General features: G+C 48.4%; 1 protein-coding gene across 1 annotated transcript in view; it reads left to right on the top strand.

The window, feature by feature from the left end:
* The window catches only part of LOC306788406 (cilia- and flagella-associated protein 46-like), a gene marked incomplete at its 5' end in the record, with an annotated part of 29761 nt that extends 26280 nt beyond the window's left edge, over nt 1-3481 (top strand). Inside the window, 8 exons of the mRNA XM_079283930.1 lie at nt 39-222; nt 648-801; nt 1401-1624; nt 1733-1846; nt 2009-2170; nt 2547-2695; nt 3190-3288; nt 3368-3481. Of these exons, the coding sequence (XP_079140056.1) occupies nt 39-222; nt 648-801; nt 1401-1624; nt 1733-1846; nt 2009-2170; nt 2547-2695; nt 3190-3288; nt 3368-3446 (1165 nt within the window). The 3' untranslated portion in view covers nt 3447-3481. The remainder of the gene's footprint in view (nt 1-38; nt 223-647; nt 802-1400; nt 1625-1732; nt 1847-2008; nt 2171-2546; nt 2696-3189; nt 3289-3367) is intronic.
* Nucleotides 3482-12404: the final 8923 nt, after the last annotated feature.

Genomic DNA, 12404 nt, shown 5'->3' with positions numbered 1-12404 from the left:
GACAGAAACAGATGGTATTGTCCTCTGTGTTTTACCAGACCGCTGCTGCAACACAGAATACTGCTCAAAGCTCAACAGGGGGAAAGCGTACTGACTGACGTGCAGAAGTTACAAGACGAAGGAGAGCCGTGCTGTTCACTAATGTGGCACCGGGTGGCACTGTGTGCTGGCAACATAACCCAGCAGCTCACCTGCTACCAGAAGTCCATCACCTCTCTGTCGGTAATGTTCTGGCACCATATCTGTATAATTACTTAAACCTGGTACGTCAGCAGATTAATGCAGATAGATCATGTTGGAATCTGTCATAATGGAGAAGTCTGGTCTTAAAGTGAATCCTTTTATTTACTGTGTCTTTTGGCACTGAGCAAAGGTAACATTTTTATCTAAGTCTCTATCGCCATCATGTGGAGCCACTACGTCAGTGCAGCTGTGTTTCCAAGTGTCCCTTTATACAGGAGGAGAGCGTCTCAATTGGAGATAAGTTAAGGTTAGGGTAAGAGTCAGGCTTAGGATGAAATAAATCCTTTCTACCATCTAAAGACGTCACTTCATCCCCAGCTCCAGGCCACATAAAGGACTGTTTCCTGTCAACTGTTAAAAAAACAACAACTTTTGATTTGATTGACTTTTGTGTTTGTGAACAGAGTGAAGAGACTCCGTGGCAGAAGGTCAGCCTTCTGCTGGAGTTTGGAGAGTGGTTGTACTGTCACAACTTCCCCGAAGCCGATGCCCAACACCAGGTCCTGTGGGCCATAGACATCCTTCTACACTTGGAAAGTGAACAGGCAGAAGGATCAGGTAGAACGCATCGACTCGTCTTGTTCATTGTATCACAACTGTGTGACTGACCAGTTAGTTGTGTTAACTATGTTACCGTGTACTCTTAAAATCTACAGGCAAAGTTCACAGATTTTCAGAATTCCCCTTGAGGGACCCATGTGGGCAACACGGTGTTAGTCTGAGCAGTAACATCTGATCTGTCTGATCCAGAAAGGAGCCGTGCCACAGCTTTTTGATAATTTCATCAGCAATTTGTACCCTCATTTTGATTGTGTAAACATTAAACAAAGCAATTATTGTTCAGTGGAAAAGGAACTGACTGGACAAAGAAGCAGATTTCTCAACCTCCCATGTGAGCATAGCGTAGCGCTATTTAAAAGACTGAGGGGTCCTTTGTATTCTCCTGCTATGAGCCCCGTTAACTATTCCCTGAGAGACCAACTGAACACCCAAATAACAGAACAAGTGGGAACTAATTACAGAGATATGTGCCTCTGCATTGTTGGCTTCATTTGTTATTCTTAGTGTAATGATGCTGTGCAATTCTACTTCCGGATTATTCTACACATCTGTTAAACGCTTGTCACAGTCAATCTTTCATGTTGTTTTTCCTCTAGAGGACGACTCCAAAAAACAGGATCTGAGCTCAGCGGAAGGCGAGTCCCTGGTGGGAGTACGGGGCGTGTTATTGACGGAAGGTTTGTCGGATCTGAAGGAGGTGCGGCGCCTCGACAGCTTGGTACGAGCGCACGCTCTGCTCGCTGTCATGGCGGACAGGACTTCACCCGAGCACCAGCTTCACCTGCTCAGAGCCTGCGTCTTTGTGCTGCGGATATGGCAGGTAGTGCGTCTCTAACTCTGACAATGTGGACGATGAGGCTGTTGTTCAAATGCGTAGTCGAATGTTTAAGTTGAGTGTGGAGCGTGTGTGCACCGTCTGTCACTCCAGGTGTCCATGGGGGTAGTTTGGGAGATTTCCAATGAGATGGCAAAGAGCCAGCCTCCGACCTCTGCTGCATCCAAAAGGGACAAAGCCAAGGGCCAAGGCAGAAAAGGGAAAGCTGTAAGTCTTATTGCTCAAACTTCATTTTGAATAGCGTTGATTTACACGGCTTAGTGTAAAGCCCTAGGTATTTACCTTCCAATGATAAAGCGGTGGCTTTGATTGGTTTGTCAATAACAGTCATCTACCGTTTAATATATCAAAATAATCTGTTTCGGCCAGCCTACCCCTGCAGAAGAGAGACCTGAAGCCGTTGTCTTGGATCAGGAGCTTCCTTCCACGCCACAGGACTGGGCTCGCTACGTCTGTCCTGAACAGGCCCGGCTCATCTTCAGAACCAGCGCTCACCCCCACTGCATCAATGCACACAGCATTACAAAGCAGGCAGGTCTCAGAGTCATCACTATACCGGGTATGGTGTTGTCCCTCATTTCAGTCTGGTTTTCAGCATAGCAGGGATTGTGGCTGCTGGTTGTATAGAACTAGGGGTGACACTTGGTGTCGATGTCGCTCTAAGAAGCTGTCCTTTGTTGGTGAAGAGGAAGTTCATTTATTGATCTCTGTGGGTCACATTCTGATGTTCTAAGAGGTTGAAACTTCAGCATTCTGAAATAAATATGTGTTGAGATTGGGTTTGATGGCACCGGGGCCACTTCCTGTTCTGATAAAGCACCGGATAGTATTAATATGGAACATTTTTCGGCTATGCACGTAAGAATATGGTTTTTATTTCTGTATTTTTGATTTTGTTTGGCTGCAGACTCGAAGCCTGTTTTGTCTCGACCTGCTGGAAAAGGAGCTCCACTCCCTCTCACTCGACCACCTGACGCTGCCCATCATGCATCTTGCTGAGACCATCGCTCAAGACCTGTTGGAGAGGAGGAGCCTCTCAGACCTCTACCGACTGAGGTAAGAACACTGGGGAGTTAAACGGGGAAACTCCACAGCTCTTACACGTTAAAGTCCTTTGGGAGTAGTACTGCATGTGAGAGGAAATACACACCCGATCTCCAACCGAACTGTCTGCAGTCCAGTTGCATTGTGGGTAATCTAGATGCCAGGTTTTGACCGGGAAGAGGAATGCATTGGATTAAAAACCTGGTTATGCTGCATCGATTTCGATCCTTTTTCTTAACTGAACATTGCATGTTTGAAAATGTTGTCAAAGTGCAATGCTAAAGTTTTTAAATATATTATATACATTTACTTTAATTGAATTGTGTGCCACTGCAAGCTAATGATTTGACTAAAGTCAAACTTGCTTCATTTACAGTCAACCGTCCAATCACAGAACTGATGAGCATCAACTTATAGCCGAATTAGTTACCGTACTTTTAGTTACTTTCAGAAATAATGAAGTGACTTTGTATGTCTCTTGTGGCTCTTTCTTCTCCCCCAATTAGGATTGTGAGGCGCTGTAGTCAGCTGGGTTTGGAGACGCATTCACCGTATCAGGAGGAGCTCCTGAATCTGAGTAAGATCCAAGAACAAGAACAGATGGGGTAAGACAACACGGCCGTACAGATTTATTGCTTGTACATTTAGCTTAAATGACCTGTGATCTCATGTTCATGGTTCGAGGTGCCACAAAGTGATGGCTTTGTCACAGGAGAGAAGAGGCCTTCACAAAGCTTCCAATCAGGTGCTTCTTACAAAGTAGATAGATGGATGTTTTCAATTCTGCTTCAAATCAACTCAAAGAAATGACAATGAACATGAACAACGTTTGACTTACTCTAGTTGTATTACTTCTAGGAGGATTGTTAGCAATCGCTCACAGGTGACTTATATTGATGGAGATTGACGATGGTATCGTTCCTTTATATGCACATAGTGAGAAGATCACTTTGTGGTGCATTTTGCGACACATTTCTAAAAACAAGGGACACTAATGATGCATGTATGTCATCTGGACAACCTCCACATGATGGCAGTATTGTAACTTGATTCACTTTTTATTCACTGATATATTTTTGCCAACAGATGGCACCACAGTCTCCCTTGCAGTACTACTAGTAAGAAGCCCTCTTTTCTTCTTCCAAACACAATCATCCCATCTCCCCAATTAAGCAAGACAACACTGTGCGGGGTGAAACTGTAACATTAACTCAGACTGCAGACTGTGTTGAAAGTAAGACAGTATTGTTCTCAGCCGTGACCTCATTTTACACGTTTAGTCTGTTGCTCATTATCAGTCGGTGGGATAAGTCTGGGAGCAGGAAGGGTGGGAGAGTCTTCCTCTCGCTTTACTGTCAAACGTCTGTGTGTGATCATAACAATCCAACTGAGAGCTGGACTGAGATTTCTATCCAGTAGATATCATGCAAATTGAACACTGATTTGAAACAGCGTCTCCCCCCTGAACCAAATGTATTTACAAAACTCTCAGTTTAACTGATGTGGTGTTATATTATGAGTTCTGAAAATACTATAAGGTTGTCGTACATTGTCAGATTTTTGAATTATATAAGAAATATGATATTGTTTCCAAGACAAAGACATATTTAGAAAGTTTGTCACACATTTATTTGTATTGTGCTCCTCTGTAAACAGTATACATACAGTACATACAGTTTACATGAACATGCTGTGTTCTATGTGACAAATACAACTGTCTCCTTCTTGACTTGTGAGCAGATGCAAAGAGCTGCTGACGGCTTCCTGTGTGTGTGTGAGGAGCTTCCCAAACCCACCAGCACAGAAGAAGCAGATGGAGACAAACTACGTCCTCTGTGCCGGTGGGGACGGGACGCCCCTCCTCCTCCTCTCGGCTGGTGGGTGGAGCGGGTGGTGTCGGAGGGGGGGGAGGGGCAGGGAGGACGTCACCGTACTCACTGGGTCTCAGGAGTCCTGCCCTGTGAGACACAAACACAAGAGATGAATACTTTTAACTCAACTATACAACCTTTACATTGTTCAATGATGGAATCTTATTACTGATACTTCTGTCGTCTTAGTGAGGGATTACTTACTCAGCCCACTGAAAGAAAGGCGACCACCGCTCTCCATCTGGTCCTGCAGTCATCCATCCTTCTCATCTGGTCATGTGGTCTCTGTTGTCTAGGAGATCCAGGATGTTGCTTCCTGTGTTACAGCCATCGATACCTGAGTAAAAGAGACTTGGAAAACTTTTCTTAACGTTAGTAATTTTTACCATACCTATCAGCGCTAAAGTGGGTCAATCCAACGGCCCCAGTGCAAGGCGCTACATGGGGTGTCATCAGCCCTGACAGATGCAAAGGCTACCATGAGAACCACTGGTCCTGCTTCAAAGTGGACTCAGTGGTTGCTCCGATGACATTTCCGGGAGGATTGATCCATCCAGCATGCATATGAGTAGATACCAAAGAAAAGCCCCAGTGCAAGGCGCTACATGGGGTGTCACTAGCTCAGCCAGACTCAAAGGCCGACCCTCAAGAATAAAGAAAGGTTGAGCTGTGAAAAAATGAAGATCCTACAGAAAAGCCCCCGTGCAAGGCGCTACATGGGGTGTCATCAGCCCTGACAGATGCAAAGGCTACCATGAGAACCACTGGTCCTGCTTCAAAGTGGACTCAGTGGTTGCTCCGATGACATTTCCGGGAGGATTGATCCATCCAGCATGCATATGAGTAGATGCCAAAGAAAAGCCCCAGTGCAAGGCGCTACATGGGGTGTCATCAGCCCTGACAGATGCAAAGGCTACCATGAGAACCACTGGTCCTGCTTCAAAGTGGACTCAGTGGTTGCTCCGATGACATTTCCGGGAGGATTGATCCATCCAGCATGCATATGAGTAGATACCAAAGAAAAGCCCCAGTGCAAGGCGCTACATGGGGTGTCACTAGCTCAGCCAGACTCAAAGGCCGACCCTCAAGAATAAAGAAAGGTTGAGCTGTGAAAAAATGAAGATCCTACAGAAAAGCCCCCGTGCAAGGCGCTACATGGGGTATCATCAGCCCTGACAGATGCAAAGGCTACCATGAGAACCACTGGTCCTGCTTCAAAGTGGACTCAGTGGTTGCTCCGATGACATTTCCGGGAGGATTGATCCATCCAGCATGCATATGAGTAGATGCCAAAGAAAAGCCCCAGTGCAAGGCGCTACATGGGGTGTCATCAGCCCTGACAGATGCAAAGGCTACCATGAGAACCACTGGTCCTGCTTCAAAGTGGACTCAGTGGTTGCTCCGATGACATTTCCGGGAGGATTGATCCATCCAGCATGCATATGAGTAGATGCCAAAGAAAAGCCCCAGTGCAAGGCGCTACATGGGGTGTCATCAGCCCTGACAGATGCAAAGGCTACCATGAGAACCACTGGTCCTGCTTCAAAGTGGACTCAGTGGTTGCTCCGATGACATTTCCGGGAGGATTGATCCATCCAGCATGCATATGAGTAGATACCAAAGAAAAGCCCCAGTGCAAGGCGCTACATGGGGTGTCACTAGCTCAGCCAGACTCAAAGGCCGACCCTCAAGAATAAAGAAAGGTTGAGCTGTGAAAAAATGAAGATCCTACAGAAAAGCCCCCGTGCAAGGCGCTACATGGGGTGTCATCAGCCCTGACAGATGCAAAGGCTACCATGAGAACCACTGGTCCTGCTTCAAAGTGGACTCAGTGGTTGCTCCGATGACATTTCCGGGAGGATTGATCCATCCAGCATGCATATGAGTAGATGCCAAAGAAAAGCCCCAGTGCAAGGCGCTACATGGGGTGTCACTAGCTCAGCCAGACTCAAAGGCCGACCCTCAAGAATAAAGAAAGGTTGAGCTGTGAAAAAATGAAGATCCTACAGAAAAGCCCCCGTGCAAGGCGCTACATGGGGTATCATCAGCCCTAACAGATGCAAAGGCTACCATGAGAACCACTGGTCCTGCTTCAAAGTGGACTCAGTGGTTGCTCCGATGACATTTCCGGGAGGATTGATCCATCCAGCATGCATATGAGTAGATGCCAAAGAAAAGCCCCAGTGCAAGGCGCTACATGGGGTGTCATCAGCCCTGACAGATGCAAAGGCTACCATGAGAACCACTGGTCCTGCTTCAAAGTGGACTCAGTGGTTGCTCCGATGACATTTCCGGGAGGATTGATCCATCCAGCATGCATATGAGTAGATGCCAAAGAAAAGCCCCAGTGCAAGGCGCTACATGGGGTGTCATCAGCCCTGACAGATGCAAAGGCTACCATGAGAACCACTGGTCCTGCTTCAAAGTGGACTCAGTGGTTGCTCCGATGACATTTCCGGGAGGATTGATCCATCCAGCATGCATATGAGTAGATACCAAAGAAAAGCCCCAGTGCAAGGCGCTACATGGGGTGTCACTAGCTCAGCCAGACTCAAAGGCCGACCCTCAAGAATAAAGAAAGGTTGAGCTGTGAAAAAATGAAGATCCTACAGAAAAGCCCCCGTGCAAGGCGCTACATGGGGTGTCATCAGCCCTGACAGATGCAAAGGCTACCATGAGAACCACTGGTCCTGCTTCAAAGTGGACTCAGTGGTTGCTCCGATGACATTTCCGGGAGGATTGATCCATCCAGCATGCATATGAGTAGATGCCAAAGAAAAGCCCCAGTGCAAGGCGCTACATGGGGTGTCATCAGCCCTGACAGATGCAAAGGCTACCATGAGAACCACTGGTCCTGCTTCAAAGTGGACTCAGTGGTTGCTCTGATGACATTTCCGGGAGGATTGATCCATCCAGCATGCATATGAGTAGATACCAAAGAAAAGCCCCAGTGCAAGGCGCTACATGGGGTGTCACTAGCTCAGCCAGACTCAAAGGCCGACCCTCAAGAATAAAGAAAGGTTGAGCTGTGAAAAAATGAAGATCCTACAGAAAAGCCCCCGTGCAAGGCGCTACATGGGGTGTCATCAGCCCTGACAGATGCAAAGGCTACCATGAGAACCACTGGTCCTGCTTCAAAGTGGACTCAGTGGTTGCTCCGATGACATTTCCGGGAGGATTGATCCATCCAGCATGCATATGAGTAGATGCCAAAGAAAAGCCCCAGTGCAAGGCGCTACATGGGGTGTCATCAGCCCTGACAGATGCAAAGGCTACCATGAGAACCACTGGTCCTGCTTCAAAGTGGACTCAGTGGTTGCTCCGATGACATTTCCGGGAGGATTGATCCATCCAGCATGCATATGAGTAGATACCAAAGAAAAGCCCCAGTGCAAGGCGCTACATGGGGTGTCACTAGCTCAGCCAGACTCAAAGGCCGACCCTCAAGAATAAAGAAAGGTTGAGCTGTGAAAAAATGAAGATCCTACAGAAAAGCCCCTGTGCAAGGCGCTACATGGGGTATCATCAGCCCTGACGGATGCAAAGGCTACCATGAGAACCACTGGTCCTGCTTCAAAGTGGACTCAGTGGTTGCTCCGATGACATTTCCGGGAGGATTGATCCATCCAGCATGCATATGAGTAGATGCCAAAGAAAAGCCCCAGTGCAAGGCGCTACATGGGGTGTCATCAGCCCTGACAGATGCAAAGGCTACCATGAGAACCAATGGTCCTGCTTCAAAGTGGACTCAGTGGTTGCTCCGATGACATTTCCGGGAGGATTGATCCATCCAGCATGCATATGAGTAGATACCAAAGAAAAGCCCCAGTGCAAGGCGCTACATGGGGTGTCACTAGCTCAGCCAGACTCAAAGGCCGACCCTCAAGAATAAAGAAAGGTTGAGCTGTGAAAAAATGAAGATCCTACAGAAAAGCCCCCGTGCAAGGCGCTACATGGGGTGTCATCAGCCCTGACGGATGCAAAGGCTACCATGAGAACCACTGGTCCTGCTTCAAAGTGGACTCAGTGGTTGCTCCGATGACATTTCCGGGAGGATTGATCCATCCAGCATGCATATGAGTAGATGCCAAAGAAAAGCCCCAGTGCAAGGCGCTACATGGGGTGTCATCAGCCCTGACAGATGCAAAGGCTACCATGAGAACCACTGGTCCTGCTTCAAAGTGGACTCAGTGGTTGCTCCGATGACATTTCCGGGAGGATTGATCCATCCAGCATGCATATGAGTAGATACCAAAGAAAAGCCCCAGTGCAAGGCGCTACATGGGGTGTCACTAGCTCAGCCAGACTCAAAGGCCGACCCTCAAGAATAAAGAAAGGTTGAGCTGTGAAAAAATGAAGATCCTACAGAAAAGCCCCCGTGCAAGGCGCTACATGGGGTATCATCAGCCCTGACAGATGCAAAGGCTACCATGAGAACCACTGGTCCTGCTTCAAAGTGGACTCAGTGGTTGCTCCGATGACATTTCCGGGAGTATTGATCCATCCAGCATGCATATGAGTAGATGCCAAAGAAAAGCCCCAGTGCAAGGCGCTACATGGGGTGTCATCAGCCCTGACAGATGCAAAGGCTACCATGAGAACCACTGGTCCTGCTTCAAAGTGGACTCAGTGGTTGCTCCGATGACATTTCCGGGAGGATTGATCCATCCAGCATGCATATGAGTAGATGCCAAAGAAAAGCCCCAGTGCAAGGCGCTACATGGGGTGTCATCAGCCCTGACAGATGCAAAGGCTACCATGAGAACCACTGGTCCTGCTTCAAAGTGGACTCAGTGGTTGCTCCGATGACATTTCCGGGAGGATTGATCCATCCAGCATGCATATGAGTAGATGCCAAAGAAAAGCCCCAGTGCAAGGCGCTACATGGGGTGTCATCAGCCCTGACAGATGCAAAGGCTACCATGAGAACCACTGGTCCTGCTTCAAAGTGGACTCAGTGGTTGCTCCGATGACATTTCCGGGAGGATTGATCCATCCAGCATGCATATGAGTAGATACCAAAGAAAAGCCCCAGTGCAAGGCGCTACATGGGGTGTCACTAGCTCAGCCAGACTCAAAGGCCGACCCTCAAGAATAAAGAAAGGTTGAGCTGTGAAAAAATGAAGATCCTACAGAAAAGCCCCCGTGCAAGGCGCTACATGGGGTGTCATCAGCCCTGACAGATGCAAAGGCTACCATGAGAACCACTGGTCCTGCTTCAAAGTGGACTCAGTGGTTGCTCCGATGACATTTCCGGGAGGATTGATCCATCCAGCATGCATATGAGTAGATGCCAAAGAAAAGCCCCAGTGCAAGGCGCTACATGGGGTGTCATCAGCCCTGACAGATGCAAAGGCTACCATGAGAACCACTGGTCCTGCTTCAAAGTGGACTCAGTGGTTGCTCCGATGACATTTCCGGGAGGATTGATCCATCCAGCATGCATATGAGTAGATACCAAAGAAAATCCCCAGTGCAAGGCGCTACATGGGGTGTCACTAGCTCAGCCAGACTCAAAGGCCGACCCTCAAGAATAAAGAAAGGTTGAGCTGTGAAAAAATGAAGATCCTACAGAAAAGCCCCCGTGCAAGGCGCTACATGGGGTGTCATCAGCCCTGACAGATGCAAAGGCTACCATGAGAACCACTGGTCCTGCTTCAAAGTGGACTCAGTGGTTGCTCCGATGACATTTCCGGGAGGATTGATCCATCCAGCATGCATATGAGTAGATGCCAAAGAAAAGCCCCAGTGCAAGGCGCTACATGGGGTGTCATCAGCCCTGACAGATGCAAAGGCTACCATGAGAACCACTGGTCCTGCTTCAAAGTGGACTCAGTGGTTGCTCCGATGACATTTCCGGGAGGATTGATCCATCCAGCATGCATATGAGTAGATACCAAAGAAAAGCCCCAGTGCAAGGCGCTACATGGGGTGTCACTAGCTCAGCCAGACTCAAAGGCCGACCCTCAAGAATAAAGAAAGGTTGAGCTGTGAAAAAATGAAGATCCTACAGAAAAGCCCCCGTGCAAGGCGCTACATGGGGTGTCATCAGCCCTGACAGATGCAAAGGCTACCATGAGAACCACTGGTCCTGCTTCAAAGTGGACTCAGTGGTTGCTCCGATGACATTTCCGGGAGGATTGATCCATCCAGCATGCATATGAGTAGATGCCAAAGAAAAGCCCCAGTGCAAGGCGCTACATGGGGTGTCATCAGCCCTGACAGATGCAAAGGCTACCATGAGAACCACTGGTCCTGCTTCAAAGTGGACTCAGTGGTTGCTCCGATGACATTTCCGGGAGGATTGATCCATCCAGCATGCATATGAGTAGATACCAAAGAAAAGCCCCAGTGCAAGGCGCTACATGGGGTGTCACTAGCTCAGCCAGACTCAAAGGCCGACCCTCAAGAATAAAGAGGTTGAGCTGTGAAAAAATGAAGATCCTACAGAAAAGCCCCCGTGCAAGGCGCTACATGGGGTGTCATCAGCCCTGACAGATGCAAAGGCTACCATGAGAACCACTGGTCCTGCTTCAAAGTGGACTCAGTGGTTGCTCCGATGACATTTCCAGGAGGATTGATCCATCCAGCATGCATATGAGTAGATGCCAAAGAAAAGCCCCAGTGCAAGGCGCTACATGGGGTGTCATCAGCCCTGACAGATGCAAAGGCTACCATGAGAACCACTGGTCCTGCTTCAAAGTGGACTCAGTGGTTGCTCTGATGACATTTCCGGGAGGATTGATCCATCCAGCATGCATATGAGTAGATACCAAAGAAAAGCCCCAGTGCAAGGCGCTACATGGAGTGTCACTAGCTCAGCCAGACTCAAAGGCCGACCCTCAAGAATAAAGAAAGGTTGAGCTGTGAAAAAATGAAGATCCTACAGAAAAGCCCCCGTGCAAGGCGCTACATGGGGTGTCATCAGCCCTGACAGATGCAAAGGCTACCATGAGAACCACTGGTCCTGCTTCAAAGTGGACTCAGTGGTTGCTCCGATGACATTTCCAGGAGGATTGATCCATCCAGCATGCATATGAGTAGATGCCAAAGAAAAGCCCCAGTGCAAGGCGCTACATGGGGTGTCATCAGCCCTGACAGATGCAAAGGCTACCATGAGAACCACTGGTCCTGCTTCAAAGTGGACTCAGTGGTTGCTCCGATGACATTTCCGGGAGGATTGATCCATCCAGCATGCATATGAGTAGATACCAAAGAAAAGCCCCAGTGCAAGGCGCTACATGGAGTGTCACTAGCTCAGCCAGACTCAAAGGCCGACCCTCAAGAATAAAGAAAGGTTGAGCTGTGAAAAAATGAAGATCCTACAGAAAAGCCCCCTTGCAAGGCGCTACATGGGGTGTCATCAGCCCTGACAGATGCAAAGGCTACCATGAGAACCACTGGTCCTGCTTCAAAGTGGACTCAGTGGTTGCTCCGATGACATTTCCGGGAGGATTGATCCATCCAGCATGCATATGAGTAGATGCCAAAGAAAAGCCCCAGTGCAAGGCGCTACATGGGGTGTCATCAGCCCTGACAGATGCAAAGGCTACCATGAGAACCACTGGTCCTGCTTCAAAGTGGACTCAGTGGTTGCTCCGATGACATTTCCGGGAGGATTGATCCATCCAGCATGCATATGAGTAGATACCAAAGAAAAGCCCCAGTGCAAGGCGCTACATGGGGTGTCACTAGCTCAGCCAGACTCAAAGGCCGACCCTCAAGAATAAAGAAAGGTTGAGCTGTGAAAAAATGAAGATCCTACAGAAAAGCCCCCGTGCAAGGCGCTACATGGGGTGTCATCAGCCCTGACAGATGCAAAGGCTACCATGAGAACCACTGGTCCTGCT

Source organism: Melanostigma gelatinosum (genome assembly GCF_949748355.1).
Source record: "Melanostigma gelatinosum genome assembly, chromosome: 14".
NCBI lineage: Eukaryota > Metazoa > Chordata > Actinopteri > Perciformes > Zoarcidae > Melanostigma > Melanostigma gelatinosum.
The sequence above is the reverse complement of the archived record's forward strand: the minus strand, read 5'-3'. Positions and strand labels throughout refer to the sequence as shown.